This window comes from Suncus etruscus, chromosome 1 (genome assembly GCF_024139225.1).
Source record: "Suncus etruscus isolate mSunEtr1 chromosome 1, mSunEtr1.pri.cur, whole genome shotgun sequence".
Classification (NCBI taxonomy): domain Eukaryota; kingdom Metazoa; phylum Chordata; class Mammalia; order Eulipotyphla; family Soricidae; genus Suncus; species Suncus etruscus.
This window is the reverse complement of record NC_064848.1, coordinates 89,465,588-89,491,867: the sequence shown is the minus strand read 5'-3', so window position 1 is coordinate 89,491,867 and position 26,280 is coordinate 89,465,588. Positions and strand designations below refer to the sequence as shown.

Here is a 26,280-nt window from a genome sequence, read left to right as displayed (position 1 = left end):
GGCTCTACGCTCAGAAATCATCCCTGGCAGACACAGGGGACCATATGGGATGCAGGGATTCAACCACTGTCCTTCTGCATGCAAGGCAAATGCCTTACCTCCATTCTATCTCTCTGGCCCCATCTTATTTTATTTATATATCTACATATATTTATATTCCTTGCATTCTAATTATTTAATATAATTGATCCATTGACATTTCAATTGAGTATTCTGTTTGGGATCCTCTGATTTTCCTGGACTTTTGTTGTCTGACATTGATTTGGGGGAATTTTTTCAGTCATTTCATTTGATTTTTTTTTCCTTTGGTTTTATTATTCAGATATAATATAGCTTTTGTGACTGTCCCAAAAGTACAGCTTGCATATATTTTCCCCTTCAATTTTTTTTCTCATTGCCTTTCAGTAAAAACTCTAAAACAGAATATTGAAGTGTGCTCAATTTTAGTGTTTCCCTCCCTCATGCACAATCTACTGTTAAGTTCATCTGAGGCTTTTCTTTATTACTGTTGCATAGTTTTTGGTTTAGTGTTTTTTTTTTTTTGTTTGTTTGATTTTTTGTATTTATTTGCTAGACTTTGTATTTCTACTGCTTGCTTATAGCCAACCTGTCCTTACATTCTGTCTACTTAACTGCTAGGACCCTTAGCATTTTAATTACAGTTGTTTTAAATTTGGTTCAATGGTTTTAACACTGATGCCATTTTCATAGTCTTATTTTGATATTTTCTTTGTCTCTTAAAATTGTGATTTTTGCCTTTTGGAATGTCTTGTAAGTTTTTCTCTGATGGCCATCTATGCTATATAGAGTAAGCAAGACTATCAACAAATTTTCAGCAGCATGTGTCCCATATAGAGGAAGTGGCCTGCATGCTCTGATTAAGTTCAGACTTTTGGATATCCTGTGTCATGGACAGCATACCTCATCAGTATGGCTTGGCTTTCTCTTTTCTTTTCATAATAGAGGATTTGTGGTGGTGGCCAGAATTGAGTTATTTGTTTTCTCTCAGGTTAGGTTGACCTGAGAGACCAGCAAATTAGGCTCTTACTAAATAATTTTTTCTGAGAGCAGACCTTGTTACAAAGAACAGAATACTCAGATGCATTTCAAAACCATTGCTTTTTGACCCTCCTGTTTGAAGTTCAAGGCCAGTTATTTTTTGTTAATATTCACTATGAAATATTTGTTAAACTCTTCTAGAAAATACCCTGTAATCACCTGAAGACTGTTTTACTTGACCCACCATCCCATTTTCAGAAAAAATCATATAGTCACCCATGGAAATCTATAAACAGAAAGAGCCTCTAGGTAATTTAATGCAAGGGCCCAATGCCCTGTTTTGCATCTTGTAGGGACCATGTGCTGCCAGGAATAAGACCAGGGTCATATGTAGGCAAGGCAAGCCTCTCATCCCCTGTATTATATTTCTGGTCATTTTACATATTTTTTAGATGAGGAAACTAAAGCTGAGAGATATTAATATTAATTGGTTTGTTCAAGGTAACCAAGTTAGCAGTACCCCGGAACCCAACTTTTTAAAGTTAGTGAGTGATATCTGCTTATGTCTGTTTGAGTCTCAATAAAGAGGTGGAAACATAAACAAAAATGTTCTTCAAAAAAGACTCATATAGTCTCATCAGAATTTTAGGGTTGGGAACATTTCTTAGAATGTTAGCGTTAGTTTAATGATAATCACAAAAATAAAATCTAAAATTTGTATGTTTAAAGATATTTTGGCTTACAGAACCCACAGCTAAAATACTATTGTTCATTGTTAAATTGTATTCTGTATTGAGAATTTAATGGTGGTGACTTGGTAGTTGTTTAATATTTATCCAGAGCAGAGCAGTTCAGTCTAAAGTAACACACTTTACACCTACTGAAACCTGATAAATATCTCCAGCACCTTGAATTGACCTGCTACGTAATTACAGAACAAGTTAACATTGTTGGTTTCTGGTGATTTATAAATCAGCTGTTAAGTTGTACAAAATTTTGAAGATTGATTAGACAAAAATGTGGCAGTTTAAAGAATGCTTGTCATGACCTCTTGACTATATCTTTTTTTTTTCTAATTTTTTCTCCATGTAGGGATGGTTTTAGAGTTTGCTCTATTTTCAGAGAACACTCCTGGCTGGGCTTTGGCACCATCTGGTATGCTGGGCTTTATCACATGAAAGAGAAAAGTCCTACCTGCTGTAGTGCATTGCTTCAAGCTCTGTATCTCGGTTAAATTTTTTTTCTATGATTGTTGCTTTTTCTTTAATAGAATTTGGGAACTCCATGGGGAGGAATGTATTACTCCATGATTTCAAGGAAAAGTAATTTTTCTTTATTTTTAAATAATTATTTATTCAGGCACCATGGTTACAAACTTATTCATGATTGAGTTTCAGTCATACAATATACACCACCCTTCATCAGTGCATGTTTCCTGCCACCATTGTCCCCAGTTTCCCTCCCAAGAACTGTGCCTACTTCTTGGCAGACATTTTACCCCACTTCCATTTTTCCCCTTTTGACATTGTGGTTTGCACTATTGTAAATGAAGGAACATGTATCCTGCATATCACTTTATCCACTTTTAGCACTCTGTTTTTGTTTTGAGTGATCAGTTCCAGCTGTCATTGTCATAGTGGTTTCTTCTCAACCCTAACTGCTCTGCTCCATTATTTGTATCAAGCTTCCTACCATTGACTGACCCTCATCTCTATTGTTTCTGGATATCATTATACCCTTTTTTTTTCTTATACTCCACAAATGAGTGAGGTTATTTTATGTCTATCCCTCTCCCTCGGACTCATTTCATTCAGCATAATCTTCATATCCATAAAAGTATAAGCAAATTTAAAAAACATAGTTTTTCTTAAGCTTGATAAAACACCATTTTCTTTTTTTCTTATAAAATGGCCACGGAAAATTTTCTGGAAAAGAGAGGAAGCAGACTTCTAACGATGTCCAGAACTTACTGGCAAAACAGGCCACTCAAAAAGCAGTTGCCTCTTGGATAGTCATAAACCTGCCTGAAAATTAGGGTTTTAGAACCTAGAAGCCACTAACAAAGGCCAGAGTTTGCAATAGGAAAATCAAGCATGTCCATAGGAAAATTAGGCATGGCCAATGATTGTTGCTGACATGAACAGCATAACTTCCACCCCCAAATTCCAGATATTTTCTTTTCAAAACTTTGCTTCACAAATCTCATCTAGTGTCATCTTATTAACAATACCTAGATTACAGAGCTGCAAGAGCCTATGAAGTATAGCTTTAGTTTTCCAGTCTCTGTAATATTAGATGAAACTACGGAAGAGGGTTTGCACAGCTTCTGTGTTGATTAGTTGTACCAACTAGTATTTTTCATTGGAATTCAGATTTGCACATTGCACCTATTTGTTCAGGTACCAATGACCATGAAGTTTCCCTCCAGAGTCTGATGTCATTTTGTGTGTATATCTCATCCCCACGTTTTTTTTTTCTTTTTAAAATTTTATTGTGGCCAAAGTGAATTACAAATATTTCATAGTGATATTTAAGGTACATAGTGACAATAAATCAGGAGCATTTCCACCACCAGTGATGACCTCTCTTCACCCCTGTTCCCAGTATGCATCCCGTATCTCCTTCTTTTACCCCCCAAAATACTAGTGTAACTGGTCTCTACTTGTACAGCTTGCTATGGATTAGGTATAGATTCTGTTGTCATTGACTTTGGGTTTGATGTTCAGGTCTGATCATTTTTTATTTCCACTAAATGTTCATGTGAGTGTCTGGACCTGGTACCATTCATTTTCCCCCCTCAATTTATGAGGCTGAAAAAGATGATTCAATCAGTATGGTTCTGTTGGAGATATAGAAAAAGGAAAAGAAGAAAGAAAAAAAACCTAGGAGGGGTCCTTCTAGATGATATAGACATCAATTTAGAAGAGAGAAGGGAAAAAGAATAAAAAGGTAACAAAACAAAAAAAATAACAAAAACAACAAAGCAATAACAAGAAAAATACAAAAAACACAAACAAAAAACAAAACCAACAAACAAAAAGAACAAAAAATACAAAGCCAGCAACTACAAAAAAGTCCAAAAAAAACAAAACAAACCCAACCCGCAACTACATAAAAAGGTTTCTTCTTCTTCTTCTTCTTCTTCTTCTTCTTCTTCTTCTTCTTCTTCTTCTTCTTCTTCTTCTTCTTCTTCTTCTTCTTCTTCTTCTTCTTCTTCTTCTTCTTCTTCTTCTTCTTCTTCTTCTTCCTCCTCCTCCTCCTCCTCCTCCTCTTTCTCCTCCTCCCTCCTCCTCCTTCTGCTCCTCTTCTTCCTCCTCCTTCTCCTCTCCCTCCACCTCCTCCACTTCCTCCTCTCTCTCTCTCTCTCTCTCTCTCTCTCTCTCTCTCTCTCTCTCTCTCTCTCTCTTTGCAAAGGCATAGTAAGTATTGAGGAAGTTAGAAAGGGAATTCCCTTGGCAATGAGATTTTGAGTTTCTCCACCCTTGAAGCATACTGTCATGAGAACTGTTACAGCTCCGTACATGCTCTTTTTTCTCTCCCCAAGGTCTTTTTATGGTGCCAGGCAGCTTTCCATTCAGTTGTGGATGATATAATTAGGCCTCTCTAACTCGATATCTTGGTATTTACACAGGTTACAGATGAAGCCTAGGAATAGTCTTTCTTTATAGTTCTAGAAGTTCTGTTCCATCACGTTGTTGTAATCAGACTTTTATAATCAGTGGTCTCAGTTTTTGCACAGCTCCTAGGGCAAAGCCTGGAATAGAGTTTTTAAATTATGATTTACAGAAGTTCTATTCCATAGCAGTTGTCACAGTCAGACCTCTGGGATTGGAGATTATGGTTTTTTTGTATTGATGCTAGGCCAAAGCCTTGGCTAGGGTCTTTTTTATTGATCCCAGGGTAAGTACTGCCCAGTCTTGGCAGTCAATGTCAATCTTCAGTAGTTGGTAATCTTGGTCTTTGCATAGGTCAAAGGGTGATGTGTCTTCTAATTTCATCTTACCATTAGGACATTCTGCTCTTGGATCAACTTATTGCCATTTTCTCTTGTCAGGATGTCATCTCATAATTGGCATAAATTGGTGCTAGAGAGGGATTAGAAATTTCCCAGGGGGAATTTGGTTCCTGGTGCTGTTTCGTGTAATGATGTTTGTTCTATGTCTGAGGTCTAGGTCTCAGGATTGTATGGTTGCTGCCAGGTCACATGGAGTCTAAGTTGGGCCCACATGACACATGTTCAGGGTTGGGGGCGGCGTCCTTGTGCTAAAAAATGTGTGAGTTCTTATCTCTAGTAGATAAGAGCTTGTTTCTATACATAAGTCCCCCCCCCCTTTTGAGTATGCCTTTGCAAAAAGGAATGGTGCTGTATTATATTGCTGGTGCATTTGTGGTAAGAATGTCAGGCTACAGAATCTTTGTGCCCTGGTTTTGACCTGAGCTTTCATCCCAGGCCAGACCTTTTCTTGTATGTTTTCTTACCAAGCAGAGCCAAAACAGGCTGTAGTTAAAAAGAAAAAAAAATTTATTAATATATACTGAAAGAAATAGTTAAAAATAAATTTTAAAAAGAATTAAAGAAAAGGTGTTTAAGAGACAACCTTACATTTGGGAATATACAGACTAGGAGGAATTGTTAAAGAGGTATTAAACATATAAAGGAAATATAGGCTTCCCCCTTAAGTCTTTTGAGATATACTTGTGGAGGGTGAAATCTATGACACATTTTCATCACACATCATGGTCTTGTTGAGTTTGAGAAGGGATTTGCAGCCATAAGGAATCAGGTAATGTCTTTGGGCTAGGGGTCCTTCTGGAACTGAAATGGTAGTATGCAACAGTCCACATTAGGGAGGGTGAGAAGAAGGGCCACAAAGCTTGAGTCAGTGGGAGTGTTGGTTGTAGTTTCTCGCCGAGGCACGAGATGTGGGGCTGTGAGGGTGTTTTTTCGCTTTGGGTGCTGGGTGATGGTTTTAGGGGGCAGGAGATTGGTCTCTGTACCTAATTGATTAAGAACTGAAGGTAAAGAGATTTAAATATGGAGGGATAATGGATCAGGATTGGTGCATTGGTGTTGAATGGTTTTCTTCTTTCAAGGCTCTTCCACTCTGACAGTGGTGGGCTTTGCTAAATAAGGGTTTCAGGGTTACATAGTGCCTGGGACACTTTAGGATAAACACAGTTTTTGCATCTAGAGTACTAAGCAGTGTGGTAGTGAGGACTGTAAACTGTGACTACCCTTAATAGTATCAATCACTGCATCTTAAGTATAGAGGTACTTTACTTAAGGAGCAACTGACAGCAAGGGCATTATTAAACATAGATTGAATTGATGAAGAAGAGTAACGGAGAGAGGGAAAGAAGTAGAGGGGAAAAAGAGAAGGGGAGAGAGAAAGAAGACAATAAAAAGGAAGTAGTAATTTGCAAAAACATGTTTGATGTTTGGGACCTGTGGTATACATCGGTCTGTGGTATGCCATTGACTGTTCCAGTGGTCTGAATGAACATATGCTTTGTGTCCTAATAGAAGACATATACAAAAGGAAGGGGTTAAATTAGAGTTTTTTTAATCAAGACATTGTCATAATGAGCACTGTATACGGATCCAGTATGATTGAATACTGAGGTTTAAGATTAGGGTGTCTATTCTTTGTTTCCCAGGGCCACTGTGGACAAAGAAGCTGAAGGGTTATTTTATACCTGGTAAAATTAATGCATTAAAACATACTGTTAGTATTCACTACAGTGGTGTCCTGGAGTTCCAATCATATTCTGCACCTGGTTCTGTGAATAAATACATTGGGACATTATTATAGACCTTTGTAATTAGAGGTTGATTATGAACCTGTTCACTCTAGACCATTGTTTCTATCATTGCTGGTCTCTTTGTTGCAATGGATATTCACGAGTTTGTGTTGCCTCCCTTCCACTTCATTTGAACACTCCTTCTTGTTATATGCTGGCATTTGTGGTGTTTGCAGTTTCTACCCTTTTGACCCTTGTATCTGTTCATGGAGTATTATACGTATGTATGATATATATTCTAAATACCTCAGAAAAGTGCTATCATTCTATATTTATCCTTCTCCTTCTGGCTTACTTTGTTCAACATATTATTTTAAGGATCCATCCATGTTGCTGCAAAATCCATGATTGTGTCATTTCTAACTGCTATGTAGTATTCCATTGTGTATAAATACTGCATTTTCAATATCCACTCATCTGTTGTTGGGCATCGAGGTTGGTTTCAGATCTTGGCTATTGTGCTGATGGCCATGATAAATAGTGGAGTGCATACATACTTTGGGATGAATATCCTTCCAATTTGGGGATAGATACCCGGGAGTGAGATTGCTGGGTCATATGGCAGCTCAGTTCTGTTTACTAAGCACCCTCCATACTGTTTTCCATAGGGATTGGACCAGGCAGCATTCCAACCAGCAACATCAGCACACTTTTTTTTTAAAATTTTTTGTTTGTTTTTGGGCCACACATGGTGGTGCTCAGGAGTTACTCCTGGTCCTGTGCTCTGAAATTACTCCTGGTAGGCTTGAGAGACCATATGGGATGCAGGGATCGAACCAGGGTCTGTCCCAGGTTAGCTTCATACAAGGAAAATGCCCTATTGCTATGCTATTGCTCTGGCCCCTTTTGGATATTTTTTTGAAATGGTTTTGGCTTACTCCTGACTCTGCTCTAGAGTCACTTTTAGTGAGATTGGGGACCTTATGGGGTGCTGGGGATCAGACCCTGATTAACCTTGAGGAACTCAAGGGGCTTTACCCACTTATACTATCTCTTCTATGGCCCTCCCACCTTTTTTTCTCTTTTTTTGAATAAACTGTCGCTCATATTTTGTATTTTAGAATTAAGATATATAATAATCTCATGGCAGTACAGTGTCAGCATAAGCCTGTGTTTAATTTAGCTTTTGCAGGGTGATAGGGAAGATTTATATAGTCTGTGTTGTACAATTAGTGAAGTAACAGCCAAAATTTAAACCTTTCATTCTAACCCTGTGGCTCTCAAATATAAGCTGAATCTTATAGTTCTTTACATATATCTCTGTTTCTGAGATATTGACAGACTTGATTTTTGCCTTCTAAGTTGATTGTCCTAAATATTGATAGAACCTCATAGCCCATCAGATAACTTAAATATGGAGCTGGAGCTAAGACATCTCAGTCATAACCAGACAGAATTGCATGATTGTTGAAACGGGGGTTCTTATACTTTAATAACACCCAAGAGTTTCCAGTTCAGTAGTTTTCAATATTTTCACACCTACAGGCTGCAGTATCTTATGTCAGAGCACCAGTGGTTGGATGGACAGTTAATAAGCACTGTGGTAGACTAGTTGTTTTCACCTTTTCACACCTGCACACTGGCACCTGCAGACTAGAACAGTGGATGGGCAGTTGAAAACCACTGAATTAAGACCATAGACTGCTAGGCCACTGTCATAGAGCTGCTGATTCCCTGTGCTTGGGGAAAGAGTATGAGAATTTGCATTTTTAAAAGTTCCCAGGTTATGTTGATTGTCCTCTGACCACAACTTTGTGAACCAGTGGTGTAAAGGTTGCCACCTGTTCTCATTGTAAACCTCTGATTTCTTCCCACCTGGGAATATTAGTCAACATTTTTATAACATCTATTAGGTTTCCTTTGCCAGAGTTATGGGTGTGGATGATTCTTATTTCTCTGCCTTTTACCCATAGAAGAGAAGAACTCTTTTTCTTTACATTTGCTTCTAATTAGTCTCCTTTATTTTGTGTAGGCTCTCTAATATTCTTCCCCATTGCCTTCTGTTAGATCCTGCAACTCTTTTGAGTACACATTTTTGTATCTCTGCGATTTGTTACAGTAATGAAACTGTAACAGTCTGGCTTGATGCCTATGTAAAAAAGCCAAAGTTTACAATCATTCTTTCTACATGTAGAAGTAATCTTTTCCTGTACCCTTATACCTTTGGCTGCACTAACTCATATTTAAATAAGAGTGAATTACCAAAGCATGAGGGAAAGAGGGAAAGGAAAGAAGACCAGACTGGATAAGTCATAGAGACAGTGGTAAAAGGTTGTGGATACTTTGCTGGTGGTGGATGTGGTAATTTTTTATAGAGATACCATGACTTTAACATTATTTTAATTTTCTAAACTGTAATAATAAAAAGGTAAAATAGTCTAGTTAATAAAAAGTTGTATAAACCTAAGTCCAGAAATATTGTAAATTAAAAAGAACTTAAATAATAATGAATTTATTTCTTCTGATAGTTTCCTTTTCTTGTTATGTTTCTTCCTTCCCCTTCTTTAAAAGTAGTCATTAAAATTATGCTGTTGTATTGGAAGATTTAAAGAAAAATTTCTGAAATATTCCTTTGCTGTACAATTAAGTGAAATATCTAAGGTTAAAACCTTAAGTTCTAAACTGTGATTCTCAACCCAGTCAAATCTTAGAATAATCACAGATGGTTCTTTACAGACATGTTTCCCCTTTTATAAAATGGACATAATATGCTTATATGAGATTTAAATTTGCTGTGGTGATTCAGTGAGGTTATCTTCATGGTTAAAATGATATATTCTTGAGAATTAAGGTAGGGCTTGTACATGTCAGGTCACTATATGGAATTTTTTCTAGACCTTTGGAGAGTTTAATAGAGTGAAAGGTTTGGTTTTTCTCTCAGAGGTACAAGTATTGACCATGAAGCATGCACTTTACAATTTATAGGAAAAAAATTCTCTGGGAGTTCAGGGAAGGGGAGGGTCATTCTGAAATAGTGAATTTGCCCAGGAAGTGCATGGCATGTGAAATAATTAGATTTTTAAAGATATAATATTCAGATTGGAAAGTAGTCAACTGTGTGGAAATTTTTCTTTGCTTTTAAAAGGAAAACCAACTAAGGAACCACATGCTTTTAAAAAATATATTAACTTATGGACTGTCTTGAGCTATGGTACATGGATGGAGTTTTTCTATTCTCATAATAGTTGGTGGAAGTACTTTTATGAAGATCTGTTTTCATCAGTTATGCTCAACCAACTCTACTTTTTCAGAATTAGACCTTTAAGGAGGGAATCTTTTCTGAAACCTTTAGGTCAACATTCATCGATATTAGGCAGGTTAGCAGACATTTTGTTTTGTTTTGTTTTGCTCCTTACTTGAATAATAATGAGACCACTAGCTAATTCAGAAGTTTAAAAAAAGATCATACATTCTTTTGGCTAAAAATAGCGTGGGTGGTTACAATAATCAGCCAACATTAAGTGAGTTATCAGTCTTGCTTTGAGAAACAAGGTAACCAACCAACCAGTTTCAGAAAGTCTACCTCTCCCATTCCACTGATTAGTTAATAAAATTATTCCTGACACTGGCAGACAAGGCACTTGGGCAGTTACATATTTAGAGACAGAGAACTCATTGTCCCAGGATCTCAGAATAGCCTTTGCAAACACATAGAAGGGCTTTAGAACAATTTGCATAAATCTCCCCCTGGATAGCGACATGGCTCCAGTTTAGGGGTTGTTCCAGGATCCACTCCCCTGGTTGTATCATGGGTTGACGCTGAATTTGGTGAGAATTCAGTCTCATGATGATTTCTGCCAGCAGTATTGGGTGATGGGACACTGAATAAGCCCACTGTTTAGATCTACATAAGGACTCTTTGTGTTGTCTGAGGCAGCCATGTTCAAGCTAATCTTGCTTTTTTCCCAATGATGTTTTTGGACCTTGTGAACTGGAGAATTAAGCACAACACCTATTCTGATTTAACCTGTTAGATTTTACTCTTAGAAGGCAATCACAACCCCTTGTATTTCTAGAATGTGGAGAATAATCATCATACCATGAGGAGTTCTGATTTTTTTTTTTTAGCTCTAAGTTATGGAGAAAAGAAGAAATCTTGCTTTAGCATGTCCAGATAATTTGGCACTCATTCCTATTCCTGGTTAAACAGTACAAATTCCCCATTTATATGATTTGCTTTATTCACTAATATGTTTTAAAGAACTATGTACTCATGCACAGTTAGTAACTAAGCTTGTATTTTAAAATTTTAATATTCCCTTCTAAAAGGTCTAGAGTTACCCTGGAGAATAGTTAAAAAATCTGTTTCAACTTTTTTGGTTTCTTTTTTCTACCTTAAAAAATGCTATACATTAAACGACATATTAGGAGCTTACTAACTTCTCTCAGAGAATATTATCATTCTACAAGCCACAAAGGATTCTAATTTAAAATTCATGGAGTAGTTTTTGCACTGGGGACATTTGGTACTTTAAGTACAAAAATGAAATCCACTAATTTCTTACATGGAGTTTATTTTCTTTCAGTCTGCTAGTTTGATTTCTCAGCTTTGTTCTAAAAATATAAACATTTTTATGTTTATTTATAGGTGGCTTTAACCAAGAGAGCAGATCCAGCTGAGCTTAGAGCAATATTTTTGAAGGTCAGTATAAAGGAATCTATTTTGTTTCTTGTTTGATTTGTGTTCTCTAACATTTAAAGATTATTTTCAAGCAGCTCCTTATTTTATTGTTACATATATTTTAAAATCTTCCTAGGATTATTTATTTAAGCCTTTTCTTAAGTGAACCTTTACAATTTTATCTTTTAAAAATTATATTTGAAACTGGTAGGTGATTGTAATGGAATTAAGGTTTGCATTTTAATTTAAAATTTTTTTTCACGTGGTATAAATATTAAAAAGGATTTGCTGGAAAGTTTGAACATGTTACCCATCTACCTTTCTAGGACTGACCTGTGAAGTATAATGATAATTGTTTTTTGTTTAAAGATGTTTAATGTCTTTTTGTAACTATCTCAAGTACATCCATCCAGAGGAAACATACTTGGTAGAAGTCATTGTTCGTTTTATCATCAGCATCTAATTAAAACTGTAATGCCCAGCAGTGGTGCCTCAGTTTGAGTAATAATTATTTGGTGCATCACAAAATAAACCAGTTTATTTTCTTGGTTTTTTTGTTTGTTTGTTTGTTTTACCTTTCACTTTGTGATATTGGGTAGTGAAGGATTAAAACTATAATAAAACCGCATCAGATCCTCGTCAGATCCTGTACTCTGATCCTATTTTCATATATTCAATTAGAATTAAAGTGCTTAAAATAAAGAGGCCATTTTTGTAATGAAAACTTAGAAAGTATATATTTGGACCACAACTGAATACTATAAAAAGACAGCTGTGCCTATAAAAGAAAACAGGTCTTCAAGTGAGAAACTTGATTTTCTTCTTAGAATATAAGAAGGCTTAGAAATTTATTCTCTGATAATTTCCTCATCAAAGCATGTTACTATTTAAGAAAATGAAAAAAATTCAGGAATCTGAACACTGACAAAATTATTTGATAGTAGTGAATTATTGATTTGGTGACAGACTAAGGGAAATGATGAGTTCTGTTGTTTTTTTTTTCTCTTAGAATATGCAATAGAGTATTTACAGAGTAGATTATAATGGCTAAGATTTCTGTTGGGGCAGGAGAAAAATGAGTATTTTGTGATAATTTTTTAACTGGATAATGAAATGTTTAAACATTTTCACAATAAAAAAATTATAAAAATTTAGGAAGACTCAAGAAATCTTAGACGAAATGCCCAGCACTTGAAATGCATTAGATATTTGATTTAAATATTTTTGAAATTAAATAATTTGAACATAGAAATACATAGATTTTAAATGAAAATTATTAAAAATATGAACATTTTGCAGGGAGGAAAAAGACCATTTTATAAGGAAAAATAAATATTAAATTTGAAAGCAGAATACTATTTTAAAAAATAATTTATTCGGGAACTATGATTCACAAAGTTCTTGATTTACAAACTTGAGTTTTAGGCAAATAATATTTCAACACCAATCTCGAGTGTTAACTTCCTCCACCTGTCCCCATACTCCATCACCTCCCTCCCTCACGACATGATACTTTGACAGGCATACTGCAAAATGCATTGGTTGTGGTTTAGAGCTTATGTTTCAGTGTTGTTGAGTTTGTGCCTTGGATGTATAGCTATCCATATCACTAAGATAACTGAACAGTCAACCCTTTTCCCACTTACTTCCTTTTTCATCTTCCTTCTCTGCTTGATTCCTTTCCTTCTCTCTTTTTCTTCTTTCTAAGCTCCCTGGGGTCAAGGGTGATCTAGGCATTCCTCCTTTACATTATATTTCTTCATTTAGTTATTATTATTTTTATTCAGTTATTCTTAACACCATAGATAAGTGAGATCATCCTTTGTTTATTTTTTGTCTTTTGGCTTACTTCACTCAACTTGAGATCTTCTGTTTCCAACCAGGTTGCAGAAAGTTGCATGATTTTATTATTGCTAGCAGCTGTATAGTATTCTATTGTATTTGTACATTCTATATCTTTATAACCCATTCATCTGTCATTGGACACCTAGGTTGATTCTATATCTTAGGTATTGTAATAAGTGTGGCATTGTATACTGGTATGCATATATCCTACTGAGTGAACGTTTTTAATTCTTGGGGCTAGAAACCCAAATTACAAAGTCATATGGTAGCTCAAGTCTAAATATACTGAGGACTCTGCATACCATTTTCCACAAAGGTTAAACTGACAGCATTCAATGCATTAGAGTCCCCCCCCCTTTTTTTTACCACATCTCTGCCATCACAAAGTGTTCCTACTATTTTTGGTATGCTCTATTCTCACCAGTATGAGATGGTATCTGACTGTTGTCTTCATTTGGATTTCCCTAATTATAAGTGGTACAGAGTACGTTTTCCTGTGCCTATTGATGATCTGCTTGTCTTTCAAAAGTGTCTGAAAGCAGAATTCTTTTTTTAATAATAACTTTAAATTGAATCACGATAAGGTAAAGTTAGAAAATTTTCATGCTTGAGTTTCATTCATACAGTGTCCAACATCTTTCCCTTCACCAGTACACATTTCTTGCCAAAAATGTCTCCTGTTTCCTTCCTGCCCTTCCCACTGCATGCTTCTATGGCAGGCATGTATATTTTTCTTCTCTATCTTTCTCTCCCCTCTCCTATTTTTTCTTTTAGGCATTGTAATTTGCAATATTGTTACTGAATGGGCATCATACATATCACTTTATTTCAGCACCCAATTCTTGTTCAGAGTGATCATTTTCAACTATTAATGTCATAATGGTCCCTTCTCTGCTGTAACTGCACTCCCTCATTCTTTGTGGCAAACTTTCTATGATGGGCTAGTTCTCTTGGCTCTCATCACTATTTCATCTCTATTGCATTGGGAATTATTACCATTCTTTTTTTTTTTATATATATTCCACAACTGTTTCAAAAGCAGAATTCTTTATAAATTACTCTCAACTGAGGATAGAGCAGTACAGAATTTCCCAGGTGAAAGACTATTTTAGTCGATGAAAAAATTAGAAAATATAAAGCATTTGTTTCTTACCTAAACTTTGGCTTCTTGCTATGATCTTAGGCCCATCTTGATTGGGATGAGGTGTGTTTGAAGGAACCATAAAAATATTTAGTATGTGTATTTAAACTATTTGAGGAAGGCCATTTGCAGAATAACACTAGTGATATGTGCCCAAAGCCTATGAAAATTGGCTAAAGCTTTTAACTTAAATTGGCATTCTGAATCCTCAGTGCATATAGGACCTGTTTTCTAAACCAGCAGTTGTTTGAGTGTCCTTCTGGCAAGAAATAGGAAAAGCATAGACTGTCTAAGTAGACCGTGTATCTTGATTATTTACTGGCAGTTTGATGTGATATATTAGAAAATTTCCACTTAAGAGAAGAGTACAATATTTTTGTGGTAAAGGGAGGTTAATATTTGTTTTGAATTCCAGCTGCTGCATTCATTATCAGTCAGAGAATGTCTACAGTAGAGACAAATTACATTGGTTAGGCAGATATAAGAAAAGTAGGAATCCCATGCATCCATCTAGAGAAGTATTCATACTTTTATTTTGTGAGTAGATCTGAAGACTGGGACTGGAATCTTTGGAATCAGATTGTGTGTGCTCTTTTCACATGGAGAGGTTGGGACTTCTGCAGAAGAGGTCTGTAGGATTTAGAGTACAAGAGGATGGATGATATGAGGGAAAGTGTCTTTGAAGAAAGCAGTAGTCATGTGCAGTCACATGCCTGCATAACTGAGAACCCCACTCTACTGTCCTGCACCATTGTCCTGCACCTAGACCAGAGATTGGCTCTGCCTCATATCCTTCTATCCTCTGAACCCAAAATTGCTTGAATGCTAGTGAAACCTTGAAAAAGTATTACTACTTTTGTCTCTTATTTTGTGGATGCTTCACACCTACTTCTCAGTGTAAAGCCTTAAATAAATATCAATTAATTTAATGAAGAAACAAATTGAAAACTTTCTGGTCATCTCAAATGACACTGCATGGTTAGGAGCATAATCTGAAAAAGCAGATGTATTATTAGTAGCTGTCAGGTATATACAATTCAGTAGATCAGTTCTCAAGTAACTGGGGATCAAAACTTCCACCATCAACACTCACAAAACTCAAGGAACGATGGAAAAACTATGAACTCAGCTGAAGTCATAGATAGGTACAGAAACCTAGGCATGTCTCCAAGCCTATCAAAATGCTTGAGCCTGGTCAATTGTGAGCCTAAAATGAGCACTCACTACACTGGCAACAGAAGTTAAGCAAGTACTTGCCAGTGAAATTAAGCAATCACTGGGTGAGAAATGCAACCAACTCAAAGAACTTTTCCAGGGGGTGAGAGATTTCATGCAAATTCAATTAAAGGAACCAAAGGAACATACTAGCAAACTGTAGTAGCAGAATTTCATGGGAGAACCTTATAGATGAACAAAGACAAAATATAAGCAACATCAATAAGGAAGTTGAAAAAGAAAAGAGAAACAAATGTGTAGAAGAATATATAAGGTACTTAATGAACAAGATATGAAGAATAATTTCTGAATTCTAGGAATACCAGGAAGTGAGTAAAAAGGAAAAGGGAAGAACAAGTAGTGGGAGGCATAATAGCTAAGCACTTCTCTGGAGGGAGGCAGCAGCACAAATTTGAGAGTCCAAAAGAGTATCAAACAAAATAGAATAAAAGAATAACACCAATACATATGTAATTAAAACAGCCAAAGCCAAAGATAGTGACTTACTTCTTAAAGCAGCAAGACAGAAAAAAAAAACTTTAATAACTTAAATTTAAAAGAAATAATAGGGACTGGTAAGGTGGCGCTAGAGGTAAGGTGTCTGCCTTGCAAGCGCTAGCATAGGACGGACCGCGGTTTGATCCCCCGGTGCCCCATATGGTCCCCCCCAAGCCAGGGATGATTTCTGAGTGCATAGCCAGGAGTAACCCCTGAGCGTCAAACGTGTGTGGCCTAAAAACCAAAAAAAAAAAAAAAAAAAGAAATAATAAATCTTCCATATAAAATGTGGAAAGAGTGGAATGAGAAAAGCGGGCTAGGAAAGAGTGGAATGACATACTCAAATTACTGAATGAAAGAAAAATTTAACCTAAAGTTTACTACCCTGTAAAGCTGTTATTTATATGGGAGGGAGGGAGAGATGAAAATCTTTTCAGATACACAAAAGCTAACTGCATTTATGGTAACAAATGGCTCTGAATGAACTAAAGGAAGACCACTTTTATCAACCATAGAGCCAATTGTAGAAGCTATAACATTATACAATAAAATAGCAACACAGCCTTTTATGTCAATATCCCCAATTGCTAATGGACTAGACTCTTCCATCAAAAAGAATAGAGTGGGTGGATGTATTAGGAAACATCCTGTCCATATGCTGTTTATAGGAAATACATCTAACATCACTGTATAGACAGAAGCTCAGTGTAGAAAGATGGAGAACAATTATATAAGCCAATGGAAAACACAAAAATCTGGGACCATCATACTTATATCAGACAAAATTACATTCAGCCTAAAGAATGTAATTAGAAACAAAAATGGTTACTTATGAACCAAGAGAACTAGATTAGACTACTAACTCTAATCAACATATATATACTAAATGTTTGGTCAGCAAGACTTGCTCATGATCCTAAAGAAATACATGAATGAAAAAAATAGAAACATAATAATAAGCCATCATCAGCACTGAATATACCCACTTGACAATATTGACAATATTATAAACAAGAGCCCGCTTCTATCTTGTCTCCTGAACTCTGCTAAGAAGGCCAAGAAAGAACTTTATCAGAGATAAAGACTTCATGCAACCAAATCCTGCATACCCGAAGAGTACCAGCTAAAAGAGACCCAGAGAAAAGCACACCAAGACATATCCTAGTCACAATGACGAATTCAACAGATAGAAAGTAAATACTGAAATCAGCAAGATCAAAAGGGAAATTACATTCAAAGGAGATTCTTATGATTTAAAGCAAACATGTCACAAGAAACTCTCAAGGCCAGAAGACAGTGGTGGGATATTGTGACAAGACTGAATGAAATGGATGCTTCATCTAGGATACTGCACCCAGCCCCTCACGTTTCGGTTTTGAAGGAAGGATACATAGCTTCACAGATAAGCAACAGCTCAGAAACTTTACAGATGCAAAACCAGCCTTAAAAGAAAAGCTAAAAGGTCTACTTTAGGACAAGACAGACCAACAGACACAAAAGCCCTAAATGAAGAACTATAAGAGTTGTGATTCATTGATTTATAAAGGAATTTCCATTTTTAAATGGGTGAATACCCATTCTTCTTTAGTACACATGGAATATTCTCCAGAACAGATCACATTTTAGGACATAACTCTAACTTACATAAATTCTACAAAGGTAAGAATCACACCAAATGTATTGTTAGACCACAATGCCACAGAGATACAAATTAACTCAATCAATGAATTTATGGGGAAACTCTAACACCAAAATACTGAACAATATGCTGTTAAATAACAAGTGGATCAAAGGAAGAAATAGAAAGATTACTTGAGACTGATGAAAATGAGAAACAATTTACCAAAATTTATGCGACACAACAGAAGTAGTACTAGGGGAGAAACTTATTGCAACAAAGACCTCTATAAGGAAAGAAAAAAAGATAAACATCAGAAACCTAAACATCTTGTTGTCTGCAGAACCAACAGTAAATGTATCTGTACTAGTAGAAGAAAAGAAATAATAAAAACTAGAGCAAAGATCAACAATATAAAACCTAGAAAGCAATGCAAAGAGTCAATGAAACCAGGAGCTATTTCATAAATATGGTACACAAACTGTTGGATAGACTCAAGAAAAAAAAGGAAAAGTGCTCAAATACATCAAATTAGAAAGAAATTGCAACAGAATCCCAAGAATTCATTAGAGCTTAGAATGAATAAATCTACTATGTTAAAATAGAGAACTTAAAAATAATGGACAAGGTCTGGAGCAATAGCACAGCTGGTAGGGCATTTACTTCCATGTGGCTGACCTGGGTTCAATCCCTGGTATCCAATACAGTCTCTTGAGCTGCCAGGAGTAATTTCTAAGCACAGAGCCAGGAGTAACCCCTGAGTGTCACCAGGTGTGGCCCCCAAGTGAACATACTCTCCCAAAATATATTACAATAGAAACATGTAATCTCTCAAAACTGAATGAAGAGGACGTAGACCCTGAACAGGCCAATCACAAGCAATGGAATTGAAACCACAATTAAGAATCTCCTTAACCAAACAGGTGCAAGACTACTAAGTAGTAGGCTAGCTGCAGAGGGGACCACATATTCTAGCAGCCCTGGGGGTGAGGAAAGAGGATATAGGAGGTAGGACAAAAACGGAGGTGAAGGGAGGACAAACTGGTGATGGGAATCCCCCCTGATTTTATGTAAATATGTACCTAAAATATTATTGTCAACAATATGTAAGCCACTATGATCAAAATAAAAATTATATTAAAAAAAGAATCTTCGGGCCCGGAGAGATAGCACAGCGGCGTTTGCCTTGCAAGCAGCCGATCCAGGACCAAAGGTGGTTGGTTCGAATCCCGGTGTCCCATATGGTCCCCCGTGCCTGCCAGGAGCTATTTCTGAGCACAGCCAGGAGTAACCCCTGAGCACTACCGGGTGTGACCCAAAAACCAAAAAAAAAAAAAAAGAATCTCCTTAAAAATAAAGGACCTGTCTCAGAAAGATTTATGGATAAGGTTTATCAAAACTTAAGAAAAGTTGTAGTTCTGGGGCCAGAGAGATAGCCCAGCAGAAGGGTATTTGTCTTGCATTTGGCTGACCTGGGACGGACCCAGGTTCAGTTCCCAGCATCCCATATGATCCCCGGAGCCTTCTAGGAGCAATTTCTGAGTGCAGAACCAGGAGTAACCCCTGAGGGTTGCCAGGTTTGGCCTAGAAACCAAAACCAAAAACAAAAAGATGTAGTGCTGATGATGCTTCAGCTTTTCCAAAATATTCAAGAAATAGGACTCCTTAACAGCTTCTATGAAGCTAATGTTACATCGATACCTCAAGCTAACAGATATGAATAACAACAACAAAATTTCAGACTAGTGTTCTTGATGAACGTACATGTGAAAATCCTCAACAATATCTTAGCAAACTATGTTTAACAGTACATAAAAAACCCCACCCATTATGCACAATGATCAAGTGGGATTCATTCAGGGATACAAGGATAATTTCATATAAGCAAGTGAATTAACATAATACATCACAACAGTCAGAGGAAAGATAAAAAGCATATGCTCATATTAGCTGAAGCAGAGAAAGCTTTTGACAAGATCTAATACTTATTTATGATAAAAATATCAATAGAATTAAGGGCTGGAAGGGCCGGAAGGACCACTCACAATTTGAAGCTCACCACAAAGAGTGGTGAATACTGTTAGGGAAATAATTACACTAACAACTAGCATGTCAGTGTTAAAGATTGAGAGAAGTAGAATGCTTGTCGCAATAGCATCAGGCATTGTAAGGAAATCAAAGGGATTTTGCAACAGAGTGTAGGAGGAAAAGAAGTAAAATAATCTGTTTATGGAGGACGTGATGATATATGTTGGAGACTATAAAGAATGCACTCACACAGACAAAAAAACTCCTAGAAACAAAAACCAATACAGAAAAGTAGGCCAGCTATAATCAATACACTATCAATACTATACAATCAAATCATTGAATTCCTTTATACTAATAGTTAATCACACAGTCCAAAAACATCAATTACTTAGAATCAACTTAACAAAAGAGGTGAACAACCTCTACCATGAAAATGTCAAAACATTTAAGATAGAAATTGAAGACCTTAGCAAATGGTAAAATATTCCATGATTGTGGATTGGAAGAATAAATATTGTCGGATGACATTCTATCTAAACAAATATAGAGATTCAATGCAATCACTATCAAATTCAGACATCTTTTAAGTAATGCGTCACATTTTTATTTTCTGTTCTTAAAGTGCATTTTTAGCAAGTCAGTTTTTTTTAAATATAATAAAGCATCATGTTTAAGAAATTGTTCATGGTTGAGTTTCAGTTATAGAATGCACACCACCCTTCACCAGTCATGTTTCCTGCCAGTATTCCCAGTTTCTCCCCATCCACCTTTCTCATCTCTTTCTAGGGCAAATCCTTACTTCTCTCTCTCTCTCTCTCTCTCTCTCTCTCTCTCTCTCTCTCTCTCTCTCTCAATACTATGGTTTGCACTATTGCTAATGAAGGGGTACCATGCATATGACTTTATCCCCTTTCAGTACCCAGAGCATTGTGTCATTGCCACGATGACAGTTCACTACTCTCACTGCATTTACCACTCTTTGCGGTAAATTTCCTACCATGGACTGATGCTCCTATACTCATATATTACCATACTATCTTTTGTTTGTTTGTGTTTTTATTTTGGGGCCACACCCGATGACACTCAGGGGTTACTTCTGTCTATGCGTTCAGAAATTGCTCCTGGCTTGGGGGACCATATGGGACAAACTGAGGTCCATCCTAGGCTCGCATGGGCACGGCAGATGCCTTACTGCTTGCGCCACTGCTCTGGCCCCACCATACTATCTTTTACGTTTTTTATATTCCACAAATCAGAATATTCGGTGGCATACAACATTGTTCAAGGATTAGACCAGTCATTATAAAATTTGTGTGAATCATAAAGCACCCTCATAATATAAACCATATTGAAAAATTTGAAATTGAGAAGCTTCACATTACCTAACTTGAAACTATACTATAAAGCCATAATAATCAAAACAGCACAGTTTGGGAATAAAGGTACTCTCTGGCCAATGTGTTATATTAAATTATCCTAGGTCAAGACTCTGTATATATAATAAGCTAATTTTTGAGAGAAGAGCTGAGAAAATGAAGTGGAATAAAAGCAGCTTCTTCAACAGATGGTGTTATGATAATTAGATAACCATGTGTAAGAAATTAAAGCTTGATCTATATTGCACACCTTACAACAACAGTTAACTCAAACTGGAGCAAAGATTCAGTATTAGACCTGAATATATAAAGAGCATTGAGGAAAATATAGGGAGTATACTTCAAGTCTTAGACCTCAAAGGAGTCTTCAGTGATACAATGCCATTGACAAAAGTGACAGAAACAAAACTAAGCAAATGGGACTACATCAAACCAAAATGGTTATGACAGAAAAAGAAACATGGACAAAAAAGAAAAGACAATTGAATGGGAAATAATTTTGCCTTCAACAATCAGATAAAGGGTTAATACATTGGATACATGAGTACTCAAAAAGATCAATGAAAACGCCCCCTAAAAGCCTTTTCAAAAATGGAGAGAAGAATTAGATACTTCTCTGAGGAATAACAAAGAATGGCCAACAGGCACATGAAAAAAAATGCTCATTTTCACTTATTATTATCACTTTTTATTTTGGAAATCCAAATCAAGATGACAGTGAGGTATCTTACACTAGTGAGATGGCATATATCAAAAACACTAGGATGGGGCTGGAGCAGTGGCACAAGCCATTAGATGTCTGCGTTGTGCATGCTAGCCTAGGACGGACCACGGTTCTATCCCCCACCAGGAGTGATTTCTGAGAACTTATTCAGGAGTAACCCCTGAGCATCACCAGGTGTGGCCCAAAGAACAAACAAACAAACAAAAAACCCACTAGGAACATCTCTGTTTGTAGGGAAGTAGTGAAAAAGGAACTGTTACTCACTTCTGGTGGGAATGTTGTCTGGTTGTTGGACCTATGGAAAACAGTATACAGGGTTTTCAGTAAACTCAGAATTGAGCTGTCATATGACCTGTTGAATTTCTGTCCCCAGAAGAGAGAAACAATTAATTCAAAAAAGATGTAAGCACACCATTCATTGCAGGACTCTGCATAATAAAACCTATATCTGAAATCAACTTATTTATGCAGCCACAGATAGGTTGATACACAGATTGGAGAAGAAGGAAAGAAACAGTGTAGGGGAGGGGAGAAAAGACAAATGAAAAGAAATGGGGAAGGAGTCAACAGGATTCATTTCAGGTACATCAGTGATACTGAGGGATGAGAAAGCTAAATATTCAAACTACATAGTCAACAACAGTGAAACCATAAAATCCAAACCTTAACAACTGAATTTAAAATGGTTAATCTTGTCAAGATGGCAGGCTGTGGGACAGAAGAAGGCCAGGGTATGAGAGGGAATCTGGGAACCATGGTAAAGGGAAGTTGATGGTGGAACTGGTGATGGAACATTTTTTTCTAAAACTCCACTATGAATAACTGTAAATCACAGTGCTTTAATGAAATTGAAAAAAAAAAAATAAGGAAAGAAAATGGTGATCAGCAGTTTTTGGAAGGGATTGTGGATCTGGCAAAGCTTCTAGTGATCTCATCAGGCCTGGAGAGTGTGGTACCCACACAAATCCACCTTGGCTCAACTTGCTGAGGATCTCTTGTTTACCATCTACCGCAGACTGGGTTGTGGTGGTAGAAGAATAGGGAGGAGGCGCCATGAGGGCGGTGTTAGTTTAGTTAAGTAAGGATCAGCAGTAAGCACTTTGTAAACCTTACTACTTTGCTGATTCCCTGTGACTTCTGTCTGACGATTTCTCCCAATTAAATATCCCAACTTTGTCTCTGCTAAACTATTTAGGAAGGATTCTTCTGTACTTTGGGGCCTCAAGGTGGTGAAAAGCTCTCAATTCTAAGTGTTGGGAACAGGAGACTTGGCAGCTGTGGAGCTGAAGAAAGCTTATAGAGCCAAGACAAAGAGGGGAAGTTGGGGCTAAATTGTCCCAATCTGGGGGCTTGGGAGATATCACAGGGATAGTGTGTTTGCCTGCATGCAGCTGATAAGGGACTGACTTGAGTTCTATTCCCAGCATCCCATATGGTCCCCTGAGCCTGCCAGGAGCAATTTCTGAGCACAGAGCCAGGAGTAACCCCTGAGCACTGCTGGATGTGGCCCAAAAACCGAAAGAAAAAAAAAAAAGAGAAGAAAGGAAGGAAGGAAGGAAGGAAGGAAGGAAGGAAGGAAGGAAGGAAGGAAGGAAGGAAGGAAGGAAGGAAGGAAGGAAGGAAGGAAGGAGGGAGGGAAAAGAGAAAGAAGGAAGGATGTATGGAAGGAAGGAGAAAGAATGAAAAGAAAAAAGAGAAGAGAAGAAGGAAAGGAAGAAAAGAAAAAGAAATGAAATAAAATAAAATAAAATAATAAAATAAAATAAATAAAGAAGCACCCAGTCTAGGGAGTGGGGTATTTTATTAAAATCTTCTCTCCTTTTTTTGAAGGAAATAGGTGGGCCACCTGATGGTGCCCAAGGGCTATTTGTAGCTCTGTATTCAGGACTGATCCTTGTTCCTGCCTGAGTGATCATATGCAGTCCAGAGATGGAACTATTATCCTTGGCAACTGCCCTAACTCCTCTACCTGGAGTTAAATGTTTTATCTTCTTGAAAAGATATTTTAATCTTTGTGAGAAGAGTTAAAATCATTTTCATTTCCCGCCTTTTTAGAAGCTTCTTATTATAACTTTAGTGTTAAATAAAGACTGTATAGTGTTATATGAAGACTGTAAATAAAGACAGATAAATCATGACTCTCACCCTTAATTATCTTACTGCATATGTATGTGTAAGTGTGGGGGAAATGCCATAATGTGGTTGCTAAGTTTGGCTTGATTTTTTCCAAAACTAAAAAAAAATCAATTTAATTTGATATAACTCTAGAGGTAGAGATAGAAGGAACTAAGATTTATCTTTACACTGATTTGAGCTTTCCCTTCTCTGTGGTTACCAGTAGCCTTCTAACTTTTCTTCCAACTGATCTTGTTTTTGAAGCTCACTGCCCTCCCCCTTCTTACCTCCAAATCACTGCTTACTCCCAGAATTAGGAGTAAGAATTTTCTACTTAATAAGGATAATTTATGATCCTCATTTATTCTCAGCCTTGTCCACAGCCTCTCAGGTCCCACTATCTGCCAATAAGCAAGTTCCTGGCTTAGGTGTCCTGCGAAAATCATGACATTATGTCTAATTCTTTCTGTTTCTGCTCTAAGATGGCGAAGAAACTAGAGGAACATTTATACCTGTGTCAATAACAACCCAAATGAAAGCCATGTAGTTTAATAGTTTTTTTTTTTAATTTGACTGGTTTACCTTGTTTCTTGTATTGTTGAAACTTTTGAAAAGAATTAGCTTGTTTTCATCCAAGTCTTACTAGTTAATTTTTTTTCTTGTTTTTTTTTTTCTTGCTTTTTCTTTTTTTTTTATTTTTAATCTTTCTTTACATATTTTTTTAATTTTTATTTTTTTACTTGAATGAAAGGCTGAAAGACATTTTGTCTTTGATGGCAAGGACAATAATATGCCTTTCTAGATATCTGTAAGCCAGAGTTTCTAGGCGTCAACACATTGTGAACCAACTGGCTTACTCTTGTTAGGGGGCTGTCCCAAGCACTGTAGGATTTTTTTTCTGCTTCCTACCAACTAGATGCCTGTAGTGTAATATTCCTCTTCTAATAGTTAGGACTATTAGAATTGGCCAGATTTCTTGTTTGGGTTAACACAAAAACAAAGGAATCTCAAAATTATAGGACTCCTCCTAAAAGGGCAGATAGCAGAGAAAAGGCTGGTTCTTACAGAGTTGCCTTGGCTATTAGAGGATATTAGAATACTTAAGTTGGACAAACATACTTAATCTGCCACAGTTGAGAACTGCCAATATAAATAAAAACTTGGTACATTCAATGTGTTTTTCCTTTTAAAATTATGCAAAATAACTGTTCTTCTGAAGCATATATTATATATTCATATCTGATACTCTGCATATTCAACCTTTCTGTGTAACATGTTTTCGCTTATGTACTTTTGAAAATAAAACATAATTTTATTTTTTTAAAACAGTATGCAAGTATTGAAAGAAGTGGTGAATTTTTTATGTCTCCCAATGATTTCGTCACTCGATATTTGAACATTTTTGGAGAAAACCAACCTAATCCAAAGACTGTGGAACTTCTAGGTGGTGTGGTGGATCAGACTAAAGATGGGTATGTTTATTTTAGTTGTTTTAATTACATTATTTAATTATTTTCTTTATTTTTCTAAGTGCAGCTTGCATTTTATTGCAACATATAATCAACATTTGTTATTATTGAGGTACTTGACATCCTTTATAAAAATTAGTTTTGTTTTGTTAGATACAAATTTCTGTTGCTTTATAAGAAATCATTATATACCTGCTAACCTCAAGAGCATTTTCTCTGTATACTGGACTGAATTTATGATTTTAGAAACACACCCATATATTTCATTAGTGTTCTTGTCATAACTGGCAATTCTATTTGTGTATGCATGTGTATATTTAAAGAATAATTTTACTTTCACAGAACTCTTGTAATTGATGAGTGGTGAGAATATAATACTAGAGAACTTGTGATACTTTCAAGACACTGCAAAAATTATAATTAAATAAGGGCCAGAGTGATAGTTTATTAGGTAAGGTGTTTGCATTACCTGCAGCTGACCTGGGTTCAATTTCCAGCATCCCATATTTCCTATAATACCTCTCAATGCAGAGCCAGGAGTAAACCCTGAACTTTGCCAGCTGTGGCCAAAAAAAAACCCCAAAACACAACAAAAGGCAATCAAAGAAGCAAAAATTACAAATAATAACATAGTTATAAGTATAGTTTTTCCATATTTTTTCTTTCTGCTCAAATAGTAAATCTCACAAACATGATGATGCCAAATCTTAAGAATGGCATTCTACCCAAGCTGGAGGAGAAATTGAAACATCTAAAAATGATGTAGACATCATTTCTCCCCTGACCCACTCTTTTCAAGTCTTCTTTGATTAATTTTTTGTTTATT

At 36.3% G+C, this 26,280-nt stretch overlaps 1 protein-coding gene across 2 annotated transcripts in view; it reads left to right on the top strand.

Annotated features, from left to right (window-relative positions):
• The window catches only part of SLC25A13 (solute carrier family 25 member 13), a 241,485-nt gene that overhangs the window by 23,393 nt on the left and 191,812 nt on the right, over window positions 1–26,280 (top strand). For both annotated transcript variants that reach the window (XM_049784608.1, XM_049784602.1), the window contains exons 2-3: window positions 11,390–11,443; window positions 25,315–25,457. In XM_049784608.1, coding sequence (XP_049640565.1) covers window positions 11,390–11,443; window positions 25,315–25,457 — 197 coding nt within the window. The remainder of the gene's footprint in view (window positions 1–11,389; window positions 11,444–25,314; window positions 25,458–26,280) is intronic.